Genomic DNA, 15,493 nt, shown 5'->3' on the forward strand with positions numbered 1-15,493 from the left:
CCTTCCATGCGAGTAACAGTTTCTTTTAACGTGGCCAATTTCAATTCAATTTCATATGAATAAAAATAAAGTAATATGACACATTTCAATAAATGCACATGCTCCAACGAGTGTGGCTTCCGAGAAGTTCAGACATTCCTGCGTGTTATATCAGCTACTTTAATGCAACCTTTTCAGTATGTTTATATTTAGCAGATTGTCTCTATTTTGTCCGTTTTGTATTTGAATCTCCCTGTTGATCCTGGGCTCTGCATGTGTAGGCTGTGTGTGTGTGTGTGTGTGTGTGTGTGTGTGTGTGTGTGTGTGTGTGTGTGTGTGTGTGTGTGTGTGTGTGTGTGTGTGCAGGGTTCGAGTTATAAGCTGAGCTTTGTGGGGGTATCCAAAATAACAGTGCGAAATGGTCTCATGCACGCGCGCGAATCCGATGGGACTAACAAGTTTTAATTAGCCATAGGCTACTCATTTCACCACATCAACAGCACCACATGAAACAACAGCTATAAGCGATAGTTACGGGTATCTCGGCCAATCATTTTGTTGTTTTTGCTATACAGTCCATTCACTTTCCCTGTTAGCACGACACATTGTCCACATCTCCATTTCCAGTGACATCGCACCTGACATAAATAATCATGCATGCTCGTCCATGAATTGTGCTTTCATCTAATGTTATGCTACTACGGGAATCAAGTGATTTGACATTAGAAATGAATTTGTTTCATCTCTTGTGCAATGTGCTCTACAATCTGGGCACATGAATGATCGGATCGGTGAGCAGGGGCCAACTGTCGCGCCATTCATCTCATTAAGTTTCATAATTGGATTCAGTTTTGTATAAGGCATCCTTTCTTTAGCGACAGTATAGGCTGCCCTGAACGAACTAGCTGTCTCCTTATACATACTGGAGGTGAGTTCTGCTACTTTCTTCGGAAGCACTTGCTTTTGTTTGAGCTTTGCTATTTCAACAGTTTCAACGTTGGGTGTCATAACAGGTGCAGCTGAATTCAAGTTTGGTTTCTTGGCTGAAAACCCGAAACTTTCCAGGCTTGTCGACTCGGTCGGCAGCAGTGGCCTTTTTTGGGGCGGCATGATAGCTAGCTACTGAATGTTTTCTTCTCAATACAGTTTTTCCCAATTGCTAAAACACAAAAGCCAATTCTCTAAACCAAATGACCAGTTCTCTAAACACATTTATTAAAACTAGCTCCCATTTGCCAAAACCATAAACACATTTCACATGAAGACACAATTCACAGAACACAATCCTCCTTTTCTCATAAATCTAAACACATTTTGTCTTGCTAAAACACAAGTTGCAAAAAACTCTGCTCAAATTCTCAAATTAAAGCTCATGTGATGCAAAATGCTTGCCACAGTCAGCAAAATTTGAACACAATGAACACACCTAGCTTCATTCATTAAACATAACGACTCAACATTTAAGACACTTGTTGCAAATGATTGTGGTGTGTGTGTGTGTGTGTGTGTGGTATAGTATCATAAATAAAATAAAAAACATCACACCCTGAACATTATTTTCAGTGAGTATTGTTGTGTGTAATGGATCCTCTGTAGTGTTTGCATTGAGTTGTGATACAGTACAGTAGTGTCCATGTTACGGTACAAAACTAGGGTTAGGGTTAGGTGCTAGGGTGCTAGGGTTAAGGTTAGGGTTAGGGTTAGGGTTAAGGTTAGGGTTAGACATGCCAGCATGTGAATGAATGAATGAATGAATGGTCTTTATTGTCATTACTGTAATACAGTACAGGTACCGTTACTACCGTACAACGAAATTTAGGAGGGGGGGCTCCCCTGGTGCTTGGAAAAAAGACAAAAAACAAGAGAGCCAAGGGTAAAACAAAAAAGGGAAAAAGAGCTGGTTGACAAAAATAAAGGCTATGTACACTATCTACTATACAATAAAACACTGTGCTGTACACTATGCTATGCTATAAATATCCTAACCTTTTCCTATATCTGAACCTTATGTAAACATGGGTTATCATATTGCACATAATACTTGTTGCACATTCATTACATTAAAGTGTCGCAGTAGCAGATTTAGAATGTTCATTACAGTAATGTACCAAGTCACCCTAGCACCTAACCCTAGTTTTCCCACATGTACCGTATTCCCACATGTACCGTAACATACATACTGTATTTTCTGTAGATTTACATACTGTTCATATGAAACACACAAATCTATGAATGCCCAATACTCTACAGTGATATATTCTGAGAACAGATACTGTAAGGTTTCTAAAAATGTGCTTTGGCAGTTGTGAAAAAAATGAACATTCTCACACACTGAACATTGTATTTTCAGTTGTTTTGTTGTAGTCTGTAATGATGCATATAGTGTTTACATTTTTGCAGGCTTTGAGCAGCTGTTTTGGTGTGAACGTTTGAGTTTTGAAGAGAGAAGGTGTGGTTTTGCTTATGTAGCTTTAGAAAAGTGTGTTGTGTTTAGAGTAGGGCTGCAACTAACGATTATTTTGATAATCGATTAATCTACCGATTATTTTCCCGATTAATCGGATACAAAAAAAGCGGGGGGGAAATATTTTTCGGGAAAAAGAAATTTCATTAATTTTTTTTACTTTTTTTTTTCTGTTTTCTAAATCAGCCAGGCCTATACATATACATGTGCAAAATGAATAAGTATTAATAAAAAATTAAAAATTATATAAATAAAAAAGGCTTTGCTACATCAAATAGGTTTAACAACAGGCCATGGGCTATGGCGGTAGATTGTTTCAATAAAGTAGTTGAACTCTAGCTCAATACATGCATTGTTTTAGGTAATAACTTTGCTTAATGTAAAGGTCAGTAACCCAAAGTGCAATATAGGCTACAGACAAGACACTAATGTTTTTATATAACAGATATGCTCCAAAACAATGCAATGTGTCCTCTCACTCCATACAATAGGCTAGGCGACAGTCAGTGCCTCACTCGAACTCACGGGTAGTTTGGTAGGCTACCACTAGCTAGCCTTTAGCTTATCACCTCTGCTCTACCACTGACGTTAGCCAGCTAGCTAAATACACTTGTCATGCAATATTGAATTCATGAATGCGAGCAAACACTCACTGGCTATCGCATTACATTACAGTCATTTAGCTGACGCTTCGTCAGAACTCACACTAACGCATTTGCATGGAGAGCAGGAGACCATGGAAGGGCTGAGCCCAGCACGACTTATATAATAAAACAATAGGAAGTTAGCTGTAACCCTCCTCTATAGAAACATAGTTAGTGTAACCCTCCGCTATAGAAACATAGTTAGTGTAACCCTCCTCTATAGAAACATAGTTAGTGTAACCCTCCTCTATAGAAACATAGTTAGTGTAACCCTCCTCTATCCGCTTGTTAAGTCTGACGTCAAAAGTGACGTTTAGCCATTTCCGAGGCCAAATCAGAAATTCTCCGCACCGGAGTACCTGTGAACTACAGCGGTAGAATGACAGTTTAATCGTTTTTTAGACTCGGATCTATTCATACAACAAGGGACACAGCACTTTACCGTTTTCTCCATATTGTCAGGGTATTTGAGCCTCGGAAAAGCGCTATATAAATATAATTAATTATTATTATTATTTCGGCATCTCGAAGACAGCGCCTCAGCCAACGTTGGCCCCGGAAATACGTCACGACTTAACAAGCGGATAGAAACATAGTTAGTGCTCTGGTTCTCAGCACAGCTACGCAGACTACAGCTGGACGAGCAGCGTAGTGACAGTCAGCTAGCGGCAGCAGCGAGCTAACCCTGCTAGCTAACTCACTAGCATGTCCTGACAGCAGACAGCAGACAGCTTCACTCTCAAGGCTTTTGAGTAGCATGATTTAAATGTAGCCGCCGCGCCGGTGTAGGTACTGGATTTTCCCACTTTTCCGGTTCCGGTCATAGGTTCTGCCCTTTCCGGCCATAGGTATGATTCGCTATGATTCGCGATGCCTACACCGGCCGCAAGACAGCGTGGCGTGCGTCAACAGGAAGTAGGTTTGTTATGGAAACAAAACCCGGAAAAAAAAGTAAAAAATAAATAAATAAACGGCGACGACGAATCGATAATGGCATTCGTCGCCAACGAATTTCGTTATCGATTTTTATCGATTAAATCGATTCGTTGTTGCAGCCCTAGTTTAGAGTTTTGGGAAAATGGAGGAAAGTTTTGGGAAATGTGTTTTAGCAATTGAGAAAAACTGTAATCACGTTCGCAAGCTCTCAACGATCATATTCTGCTGTTGCACAATATTCTACTGCGCCCCATAGTGTCTTGGTGGTAAAGTGCAGGCAGTCAAAGGCATACTGTCATTCACAGGAGATTAATGCTGGTGCGCGTAGTTCTTTTGGAAAACGTGTTTATTTTAGAATATTTATCATATAAATAATACTCATTACATTGACATTTTTGATCAAATAATGGTTGTGGTAATGTATTATTAGCGACCCCCACAGATTAGTCAGGTTTGTTATATAATTTCGTGGGAATTTTTGGGGGATTTGCTAATCTATACATTTTTGGAAAGGGCATTGTATGAGGAATCAGAAAATATATGTTTCCATTCGCACAGATGTCTGAAAGGCGGCCATCTTGGCATTTAAGAAATGGCCGCCATAATACACACGTTTTGTAATATCTTGGCTTCTAAATAAGCTAGAACATTTTGGGCCAGTTTCACAGACAAGGCTTAAGCCTAATCCTGGACTAAAAAGCATCTTCAATGGAGATTTTACATTGAAAGTGTGATTTAGTCCAGGTCTAGGCTTAAGCCTTGTCTGTGAAACCGGCCCATAAACTGCTAAACCTACATTTTCAGGGTCAAGGAATCCAATGGTTGTAGTTACAAAGCTATTTTTTGTATTCTTTTTTTTTTATATCATCACATAAAAATGTGTAACTTATACTTTAAGAAATTGTCGTTTTTCTATTACTTCCATACGTGAGTCCACAGACCACAGTATGATCACGACAACCTCCTGCATTAGATAGTCTCGATGTTATGATTTAAACTTTTGTTGGCTTTTTGGGGGGATTTTGCTAATCTATACATTTTTGGATGTTATGGCAACAGCCAGCAACCAGTAAGGCAATACAGAGGCAGGTAAATCTTTAGCCTAATGGCATATTTAATGATCTTCTTTCGGCGTATGGGTAGTTGTTTTCCTCTCCACTCCACCAGGCTCGGGGCCGAGGGGCTACCCTTTTACCACCCCGAGACCTGGTTGAGGGGCTCACCCGGGCTATATTTCTGGACACCCCTCCTGAAGCCACGTCATCGTCTCGTCATCTAGTACCGACAGAACATGCATCCCGTTGGGTGGGTGGTACACCAGGCAATCCAGGATAACATGGTCTGCGGTTTGGTCCTCTGCGCCACACTCGCACGACGCATTTGGGGCCAAGCCCCATCTGTGCATTGATGAGCGGAAACGCCCGATGCCGGTCCGGAGACGATTGAGCCTCACCCAGGATAGCCTTGGCAAGTCCATCCCGAGGGGCTGGCGACTGGGATATGGTCGCGGAGTTTGGAGGTGTTTGCCTCCCACTCCGCGCGCCACATATAATCCGCCCATCCTGCCGCACTGATGTTAAGATCTCTGCATTGCTGCCTGAGATCCTGTGCGGCAGGCACAAATGGGTGTCTCGACTTGAGACGCCGGGAGGGCTCCGCTGTTATAGTGAGCCTATCGTGGAGCAGATGGTTATTAAGCTCCACGGCCCGGCAGGCGAGACGTGCTGTGGCTCCCATGCGGCGGAGGCCTGCGGGCTGGATGCCTGCTAGGGTGGGAAGGTTGTCCACGGGGGTAGGACGCAGGCATCCTGTCACAAACCGCAAGGCTTCGTTTATAGGCGAGTCGATGAGGCGGGTGTGGGCACTGCGACACCATACTGGGGCGCAGTATTCACTAGTTGAATAAAGGAGGGCTAGGGCTGCCGTGTGCAAGGTCTTTGCGCCGGCGCCCCAGCCTGAGCCAACCAGTCGCCTCATCAACGCCACACGAGCTGTTAACTTCTTGCGCAGTGACTCGAGGTGCCGGCGAAACGTGAGCGTCCTGTCCAATGTCACGCCGAGATAGATTGGCTCAGCGGAACATGGCAGGGGAGTTCCATCTAGGTATACTCTAAGCTCACATTTAGCCTCCCTGTTGTTAAGGTGGAAGGCAGCCGACACCGTCTTTGCCTCGCTAAGCTTCAATCTCCATTTCCGGAAGTATGCCACTAGTGTCTGCATGTCCTGGCTCAGAATCCCCTCCACAGACTGCCAATTTCCAGCAGAGTACACCACTGCGAGGTCGTCTGCGTAGGCGTACTTCCGCGAGAGTGTGTTGGGCAGGTCATAGGTGTAGATATTATAGAGGAGGGGGGCCAGGACCGATCCCTGAGGGACGCCGTTCTTAAGGCGTCGAAGCCTGCTTAGCTGTCCGCAACCGGTGGTAAGGGTAAAGCTGCGGTTACGGATGAGCTCCATGATCATTCTGACCATGTGCCTGTCCGGCAGCAGGCGGAGCAGCTTGCAGGTGAGGCCGCGATGCCATACGGTATCGTAGGCAGCCGTCAGGTCTATAAAGACGGCCCCGTCTCAAGGATCTTGAAGGGGATGCATAACAGAGAGATGGGACGGTAACTCTTAGGGTCCCCTTCAGGCTTATTCGGTTTAGGGATCGCAACAACTAGGGCTCTTCGCAAGATTTTGGGGATCTTGAGTTGGCGCAAACAGGAAGTGAGGAACGCTCTCAGGCAGGACTTCAAGGCGGTTGCGGCATGGAGAATAAGCTCCGTATATCATATTTAATGATAAAAATAGGGAATGAAACAAAATAAATGAATGGGAGGAATGTGGGGAGTGTATGGTGTGCTGGTTGTTCTGTTTGTGGGATGTGTATTTACTCTATGTGTAATGACAGGCGGGTTGTGTCTCTTGACTATGTATAAGCGTTTATGCTATTTGTGATGTGATATGTGAATGGCGAGTCCAATGCGTGCCAATGTGAGCTGGGCTGTTAGATTAGTTCATCATCATCATCACTTTCGTGCGTCACAGCTTGGGAATCGTCATCGTTCTGGCACTGGCTGCTGCACATGTCGGTACAGGCTAAGTTCTTAGCTCTGCATGAACATCTGCCAGAAGAACAGTCCGTTTGGCATTTGCATTGTACCATCATTTATTTATTTTTTCACAGAAATGGCAGAAATGTTAACACACATTTAACACTCCTGCAGCCAATCATATGAGCTGCCTGTCGGTCACGTGCACTTTGCATCAAGCACATGATTGGGAGTGGAGACAGGTGTGCAGGTTTGGCTGAAGATCTAATTAGTGGGGACAAGCCTCAGCTGCGGTTGTTGAACTTTGCATCACACTTGTTGCTGTCAAGAAGAAGAAGAAGACACGTCACATCGTCGCTTCATGAGAGGAGAACGAAACAGACTACGACTTGAAAAGTATGAATAAAGAAGGTAAGATTACAGTTTATAAACAACAATTTTGTCTAATTTTTGCTGCTCAAATGCAGACCCCTTTACTTACCGAGATAATTTTCCAACCAATTTGTGCAAGTGTGCTGATGCGATAGACACGGATCACGAATCTCTCCACACTTCGTTTCGCGCTGTGCCGTTGGAGATACTTATCGAGATCGATCAATATGGGAAATCATATCATGATAACATTTTTTGCCATATCGCCCAGCCCTAGTATCACATTAACTGTACCCAGAAACAGTGCACTCTCTCCCGGCCTCAGCACGCGTCTCTCCTCGGGGGGGGATGCCATTCCTCCTCATCCCGACTCAACTTGAAATCCTGTATCATAGCGCGTGGTCCGTTGTGGAGCACAGTATAGAGTTATATAATATATCATATCCAGTGGCTAAATGTAATATGCACTGTGGCTGGTGTATTGTTTAGGCTCATACATATATACCCGCATCGCCCTGTGTCCCCGCTCGTCTCAAGGCAGCACCGAGTCTTTGTTTTCCCTGTCAAAGCGTGCATAAAAGGTGTTTAATCATTGCAACTGTGTGTAAGCAGCCTCAGACTCAACAGCTTGCGCACCTAGTTGCGTTGTTTAGGCTATCCCTGTCTCTATGGCGCTACTGTAGTGCATCAAGTGAGTCTAACCTCCCCCATTTTTCTCACAGGCTCAACCAAACACGTGTCCGTCATGGCCCTGGAGCTGCCAGTCTCCAGCGTCCAGGTACTGTAACTAATGTTATAACGTACAGTTAAAGGGTTACTTCCTGCCATTACCAAATATCGGCACTATGAATAATTGATTTCAATGCATTCGGAGTGACGGCCCTTATTTGTAATAAAATGTGTGTCGCCACTCCGAAATTAAATTAGCACCGCCATGTACTACGCATCCATGTATTTGTTAGGCTATACATAATCGATCTATTAAAAATATATTAGGGTACGTCATTGATTAATTAGGCTAGTTATATCCTGCTGAGACAGTATCGGGCTACAGGTGGTAACTACCTAGTAACTACACGTAGTTGCGTGCGTGTGTGTGCGAGAGAGGAAGAAAGAGGGAGAGCGAGAGGGAGAGAGGGGTCTATCACACTCTATATGTGCATGGATCAAGGACTTCCTGACCGACCGCCCCCAGAGGGTGCGGGGTGTGGGCACCTCCACAGCCCTCAGACTCAGCACTGGGTCCCCCCAGGGCTGCGTGCTAAGCCCCATCCTCTACAACCTCTACACCTACGACTTCACCCCCGTCCACCCCAGCGACTCCATCGTAAAGTTTGCAGATGACACCACCGTGGTGGGCTGCATCTCGGGGGAGGACGAGGCGGCGTACAGGGATGAGGTAGAGCAACTGAGCAAGCTGTGCAAGGTTAACAACCTGCTGCTGAACAAGTCAAAGACCCAGGAAATCATCGTAGACTTCAGGAGGAAAAAGTCCGAGATCCAGCCCCTGCTCATCGACGGAGAGAGCGTGGAGAGAGTCTCAACCCTCCGATTCCTGGGGGTGCACATGCAGGATGACCTGTCCTGAAAGGACAACACAAAAGCCACCATCAAGAAGGCACAACAGCGGCTATACATCCTGAGAGTCCTCAGGAAGGAACACAGCAAGCAGGAGATACTGGTGACCTTCTACCGCGGCGCAGTGGAGAGCATCCTCACCTACGGCATCTGCAACTGGTTCTCCAGCTGCACAACCGCGGAGAGAAATGCGCTACAGAGAGTCGTGAGAACAGCCCAGAAGATCACCGGTGCCCCCCTCCCCTCTCTGGAAGAGCTGTACAACACACGCTGTCTCAGGAAGGCCTCCAAGATCTCCAGGGACCCAACCCACCCTGGGTACGAACACTTTACCCGGCTGCCCTCGAAAAGGCGGTACAGGACCATGGCCGCAAGGACAAACAGACTGAAGAACAGCTTCTACCCCAGGGCCATCCAGGCCCTGAACACAGCAAAGACCTAGGTTCTGGGCCCTGGACAGTCTGGACGGATTGATGGCAGCTGCTGGACTGAAAAAATCAGGTGTAGTGCAGAGGCACAAATATGTACATTTCAAGCCTGCAAACTGCGACACTTTAAATGAATGTGCAATAACACTATGTGCAATATGACAACCCTAGTCGTCTATCTGTACAGTATAGTATAGTGGATAGTGTACATAGCCTTTACAGTGTTTCCTCCAGGAATTGTTACATTGGTGGCGGATAGCCCTGACCTTGCGCGCAGCGCGCGCGATATTTTTTCGCGTGCACGCGCATGAAACGCGCGCGCACGCGTTTATTTTTATTTTATTATTTTTTTCAAAACAACGACCTCATTTCAGCCAAAACTAGAGGATGGCCAAAAAAATTATAATGAATATACAGAATATAAACTTGTGACTGACAGTCACATACACACACACAAAGATCATCAGCTATAATATAATACGAAGTAGGCCTACATGAGCACAAAAGCGGCTAACGTTACTGATTAACTGTTTACTGTAGTGCAGAGAGATGGTAGTCGTAGGCGGCGTATCAAATGACAAAGCTAAACGTTTAATGAAGGACATGAACGATTGTCAACAACACACTCAAGCAGTAAATAGAACAGTCTAAACAAATTGGGTACTACGCACTCAACTGCGGACGGAACAATACTCTCAACCTATAGTTCCGTGCGTGAATTATGTCAACCCACCACATTACAGAAGTAAAATCACAGTCAGATGGAGCATTCGGTAAACAGCTGAGTATCAGCTGAGTTAAAGAAAACAAACTCTTACCTTTGATGACACCCACATCAGCCCTGTTTTCCCGTACTTCTCCCGTGTGTCTCTGAAGGTCCAAATGTTCCCTGAATTTTAGCTGCATGTTTTTCCAGCATGTAATTCCGTTGTCAATAAAAAAATCGTCTCCCCTTCTTTTCCCCTTGACAATCCTGTGTCGTTGCTAAAGTGACGGCACATAAGAATAGTTTTTTGACTTGCTAATGTCTGCTGATACACCAACACAGCTAGCCGATGCTGATGGCTCTCCCGCTGTAGTTGTAGTTGTAGCTGGTGGTGGTGGTACCCCGCCATAAACGCTGTTAGCTGATCCACCACCTAGCTTCTTTGGTCCTGCCAGCCATGCAGTTTCGGGTCGCTCATAGCCACTGCTAGCTTCAGCAATGTTTGAAGTGTCTGGGACATCTTTTTTCTTGAAAAATCCATCCATCTTCTCCCTTCTCACCGTCACGAGCTCAAATGACACTTGTCGGCCGATCTAACTCTTAACACTCACTTACAGGACTTCTGACACCATGTCGTGTTATTCTATTAAACATACACGTGAGTCCTTCTGTATTTCAATGTAAGTGTCTTTATTTTAACTCGCTCTGTAAGCTCTACAATACCAGTCTCTTGTTGTCTCGTCGTAACCTGCCCACCTGACCTGGGGGGTATTCCATCAACGTCGCTAAAGGAAAATCCTGGCTTATTTTTGATAACTCTCGCGAGACCTATCAGAATATGCCTGGATATTTTTAAGAACTCTCGCGAGATTCGTCAGACTAAACCTGGATTTTCCCTTTAGCGATGTTGATGGAATACCCCCCTGATGTCACTACGGTGGCCTGTACACAATAACAATAATACCACAGTTCACATTTAGACCAATCAGGAGCCCTTGTGTCACGTCGTCAACTGAATGTCATTAATCTGATTTTGGATCAGCGGTTAGAGAGAGATGGGCGTGGATTTAGGTGCACTTTTAGTCAACATCCATTATAGCGCTGATCTAGGATCAGATATATTTTAATCAGCTAAAATGTTCAGATTTATTTTTATTTTTATAATTTTTTTGAGAACTTTTGTTTTTTTGTGGACAATCAATTCGTGGCGGAGGAAATTCATTCGTGGCGGCCCGCCACCAATAAATGCATGTAGAGGAAACACTGTATAGTGTGTCCACAGTACACATTTTATACAGTATATTCAGCCATCCATTACTAATGTCTGATTCTCTGTATAGGTAAAGCAGGGTCACTGCGCTTATATCCCACCAGAGAGCAGACATGAAAACATACCGCCACAAGTAAACTAAACATGGGTTCGTGTGTGTGTGTGTGCTGGGGTCTGTGTGTGTGTGTGTGTGTGTGTGTGTGTGTGTGTCAGGTTACTTCAAGTAGGCTGATGTGAATGGAGAATGTAAAAAGCTCAGTGTTATATTACATGTAATTAAAACAACAGACTTCAGGAGCCATTCTTTCGGAGGCGTTTCTTTCAGAGTTGTGTGATCCCCTTGACAAACATTGTGTTGTGGCAAAGCAGGACAAAGTGTTCTGTCCTTAAGTATGGCCCTCTGCTTCATGTTCATAAACACAGACCTCAGAGGACACACTGTGGCCACACACACACACACACACACACACACACACACTGTGTAACTGACTCCTATGCAAACCCAAAACTATTCAAACATTTGTATTAATATATTCCGAAATCACATTAACTATTATCCTTGCACTCAGATGGACTCAGTCAAACATGTTGAATGACTTGGTGAAAATATCTTTGAGTTTGAGCAGATTGTAAGAGGGTCTAGCAAAGGGTCTGAATAGGCTATTTTGTGTAACAGAGGTATTTCTGTATTTCAATTTGAATACATTTGCAAAACATTCTAAAAACGTGTTTTCACTTTGTCAGTATGGGGTGTTGTGTGTGGATTGAGGGCAAAACAAAAACATTCAATCCATTTTAAATTAAATCTATAACACAGCAAAATGTGGAGAAAGTGAAGGGCTCTGAGTCCTTTCTGAAGCCACTGTATGTCCAACACAAATCGACCTCTGACCCCTATACCTGTGGAGAGCTGAGGGAAAGTGAACAGGTGTAAACAAAATGGCGACAATTCCACCTAAGTAAATGATACGGCCAGCACTCTCAAACAGAACAATATTATAGTTTAATGCATAATCAGCATAGTCACTGTGGATGCGCAGATTTAGGGCATTACTCTGGTCCTTGGTAACCTATACAGCACCCCAAAAGACACATTAATCAAAACTGAACTACACACGTCTTTGACAATTCCACCTAGCCTGACACTTACACCTACCAAATCCCCTCAGATCGCTGTAAGCGCGAAGGGAAGGGAGGAGGGGGCAGGGATCGATTTGAGACTGAGGTACACCACTGTAATGTAATACCCAGGTGAAAGCACGGTTGCCATGGAGAGAAAAGGAGGTGAGTGAGTGATGTCTCGAACAAAAGCGGAATAGCTAGCGTAGCTAGCCTCTGAGGGGGGCTAACGTTCACTCCGGCAGCCTAAGAGAGTCTCTTTCCCTCCCCAGGTCCCCGGAGGAGCGGCCGCCCCTGGGAGGAAGTCCGCCCCCCACCCCCACCGCCGCCCGCTCTTCCTGGAGGTGTGCAGCCGCAGCCTGATCATCCTGTGCACAGCGTTGGCCCTCATCCTCTCCTCCTTCGCCGTGTGCGACGGACACTGGCTGCAGGACGGCCGCCGCGCCTACGGGCTGTGGCACTACTGCGCCCTGGAGGAGGAGGCTGCTGCTGGGGGGCCTGGGGGGGCGGGGGGGGGCAGCGGGGGGGCTGTTAGAGTCACCGGGGCGGCCGGGTGGTTAGGGAGGGCCGGCGGGTCCGGTGGGGGGGCTGAAGAAGCACCGGGCGGGGCCCTCCCCCCGCCGGTGGGACAGGTCGCCCTTCACCCCAACTGCACTACCCAGCTGGGGGCGTCCGGGGTGGCGGGGGTGCAGGCGGGGCTGGGCCTGTGCCGCTCCGTGCTCTGCCTGGCCGTGGTGGCCGCCATCTTCGGCCTGGAGCTGCAGGTGATGTCCCAGCTGAGCGAGGGGCGGGACGCGGAGCGCCGCTGGGGGCTGGGGGCGGCCGTGGTGCTGGTGGCGGCGGGGCTGTCCGCGGGGGGGGTGGCCGTGTTCGTGGGCCTGCTCCGGGAGCACGCCTCGCCCCCGGGGTTCACCCTGGCCTTCTGGTGCCAGGCCACCGCCGTCGGCCTCTTCTTCTTCAACGGCGCCGCGGCGAGACACATCCATCACATGGCGACGTCCGGGAGGCTCCCTGGAGGTCTGGGGAAGGTCTAGAAGACGTGGTGGGGACGGGGAGGCTGTGTGGAGGTCTGGGGGAGGTCTAGAAGATGTGGTGGGGACGGGGAGGCTGTGTGGAGGTCTGGGGGAGGTCTAGAAGACGTGGTGGGGACGGGGAGGCTGTGTGGAGGTGTAGAAGACCTGGTGGGGAGTGGGAGGGTCCGGGGAGGTCTGGGGGAGGTGTAGAAGATGTGGTGGGGAGTGGGAGGGTCCGGGGAGGTCTGGGGGAGGTGTACGAGACGTGGTGGGGAGTGGGAGGCTCCGGGGAGGTCTGGGGGAGGTGTAGGAGACGTGGTGGGGACCGGGAGACCTTCACATGGAAACTTGACATTGACATTTTTGGTATTTAGCAGACGCATTATTCCAAAGCGACTTACAATCAATACATTTAGCTAAATAAGTGAATCAATACATTTAGCTAAATAAGTGAATCATCAATCAACCAGTCGTAGCAGGGAAAGTAATCTAGCTCAGGCCAGGGGCCATTGGCATGGCAGTCGTCAAAGTTTTTTTTTTTCTACTTTACTTCACGCCTGCTCGCTCTGCTGTCTGCTGGTGCAACAGGGAGTGAAATCTGCAGACGTTGTTATCTGTAAATGATGCCACACAGGATCAGCCTTCATCACCTGTGTACATCTGGGCTCTGCGGAGGCCATGTGGAACCCGGCATCTCTGAGATTGACTGCAACATCACTGCTCGCTTTCTGGCTCAAAATACTGAATATTAGATGAATGATGCATACACACCTATGTTATGGTGAGGTGATGGGCTTGGAATCATACTCAAGGGATTTTCTTATCCAACAAATATGCAACAAAAAAAAAGTTGTTTTAGTCTTTTAGTTTTTTTGTTTTTAGGTATGATTCTTTCAAGCAGATTCTTTCTACCTTCACTCCGGAGTTCTTTCCTGTCATGTACTGGTATGTTTTTGGTTTCTGACTTGGTTTTCTGTTAATAAAACGAATAGTATTTTACTAGTTTACTAGTTTGTAACTACTGTGTTACCTAGGTTACGGAGAGTTGGAATAAAGACCTAATGTTTATCTATTGTGTTGTCTATTAATAATAATAATAATAATTATTATTATTATTCATTACATTTATATAGCGCTTTTCTGAGGCTCAAAGACGCTGACAATATGGGAGAAACAGAAAACACAGAAACAACAGGCAACAGATAACATGGGCACAGAGTTAACGAACGGGGAGGAGGGGTGGCAGGGTTAGGGGAGATGGTTAGGGGTAGGGGAGGTTGTAAGCATGGGAGAACAGGTAGGTTTTGAGGTGGGATTTAAAAGTGGAGAGTGAGGGTGAGTCTCTGAGTGGTTGAGGGAGAGAGTTCCAGAGGCGGGGTGCAGCTCGTGAAAAGGCACGGTCACCGAAGCCTTTGAGTTTTTAGGGTGGGACAGTGAGGGGAACAATGGATGAGGATCAGAGGGTACGGGTAGGGCGGTGGGGGAGAAGGAGGTCAGTCAGGTAAGGGGGGGCCAGGCTATGGAGGGCTTTGTATGTGAGGATGAGTACTTTGAATTGGATACATTCTTTGATGGGGAGCCAGTGGAGAGAGTGGAGGACAGGAGTGATGTGGTCACGGGAGCGGGTGTTTGAGAGCAGGCGGGCGGCTGAGTTTTGGACCATCTGGAGTCTATGGAGGGAGTGGGAGGTGATGCCGGTGAGTAGGGAGTTGCAGTAGTCAGGGCGGGAGATGAAGGCGTGGATGAGGGATTCAGCAGCGGGGGGGGGGGAGGCAGTGTCTAATTTTGGCAATGTTTCGGAGATGGAAGTAGGAGGTCTTGACAATGGAGCTGACATTGGGATCAAATGAGAGGGTGGGGTCCAGGATGAAGCCAAGGTTGCGAGCCAGGGTGGAGGGGGTGATGGTAGTGTCATCAATGGTGAGTGTGATGGGTCCGGTTTTATTGAG

The 15,493-nt window shown here is 46.6% G+C and overlaps 1 protein-coding gene across 1 annotated transcript; it reads left to right on the forward strand.

Moving 5' to 3' along the window:
* Positions 1 to 7,456: 7,456 nt before the first annotated feature.
* tmem37 (transmembrane protein 37) lies at positions 7,457 to 13,565 on the forward strand (the record flags this gene model as incomplete). The annotated part of the gene is made up of 4 exons (XM_080536682.1): positions 7,457 to 7,469; positions 8,153 to 8,208; positions 12,804 to 13,013; positions 13,164 to 13,565. The coding sequence occupies 4 exons, from the start codon at positions 7,457 to 7,459 to the stop codon at positions 13,563 to 13,565; spliced, it is 681 nt and encodes a 226-aa protein (XP_080392808.1).
* Between the last annotated feature and the right edge of the window lie 1,928 nt (positions 13,566 to 15,493).

The sequence above is a fragment of the Nansenia antarctica genome (genome assembly GCF_963989245.1).
Source record: "Nansenia antarctica genome assembly, chromosome: 7".
NCBI classification, from domain to species: domain Eukaryota; kingdom Metazoa; phylum Chordata; class Actinopteri; order Argentiniformes; family Microstomatidae; genus Nansenia; species Nansenia antarctica.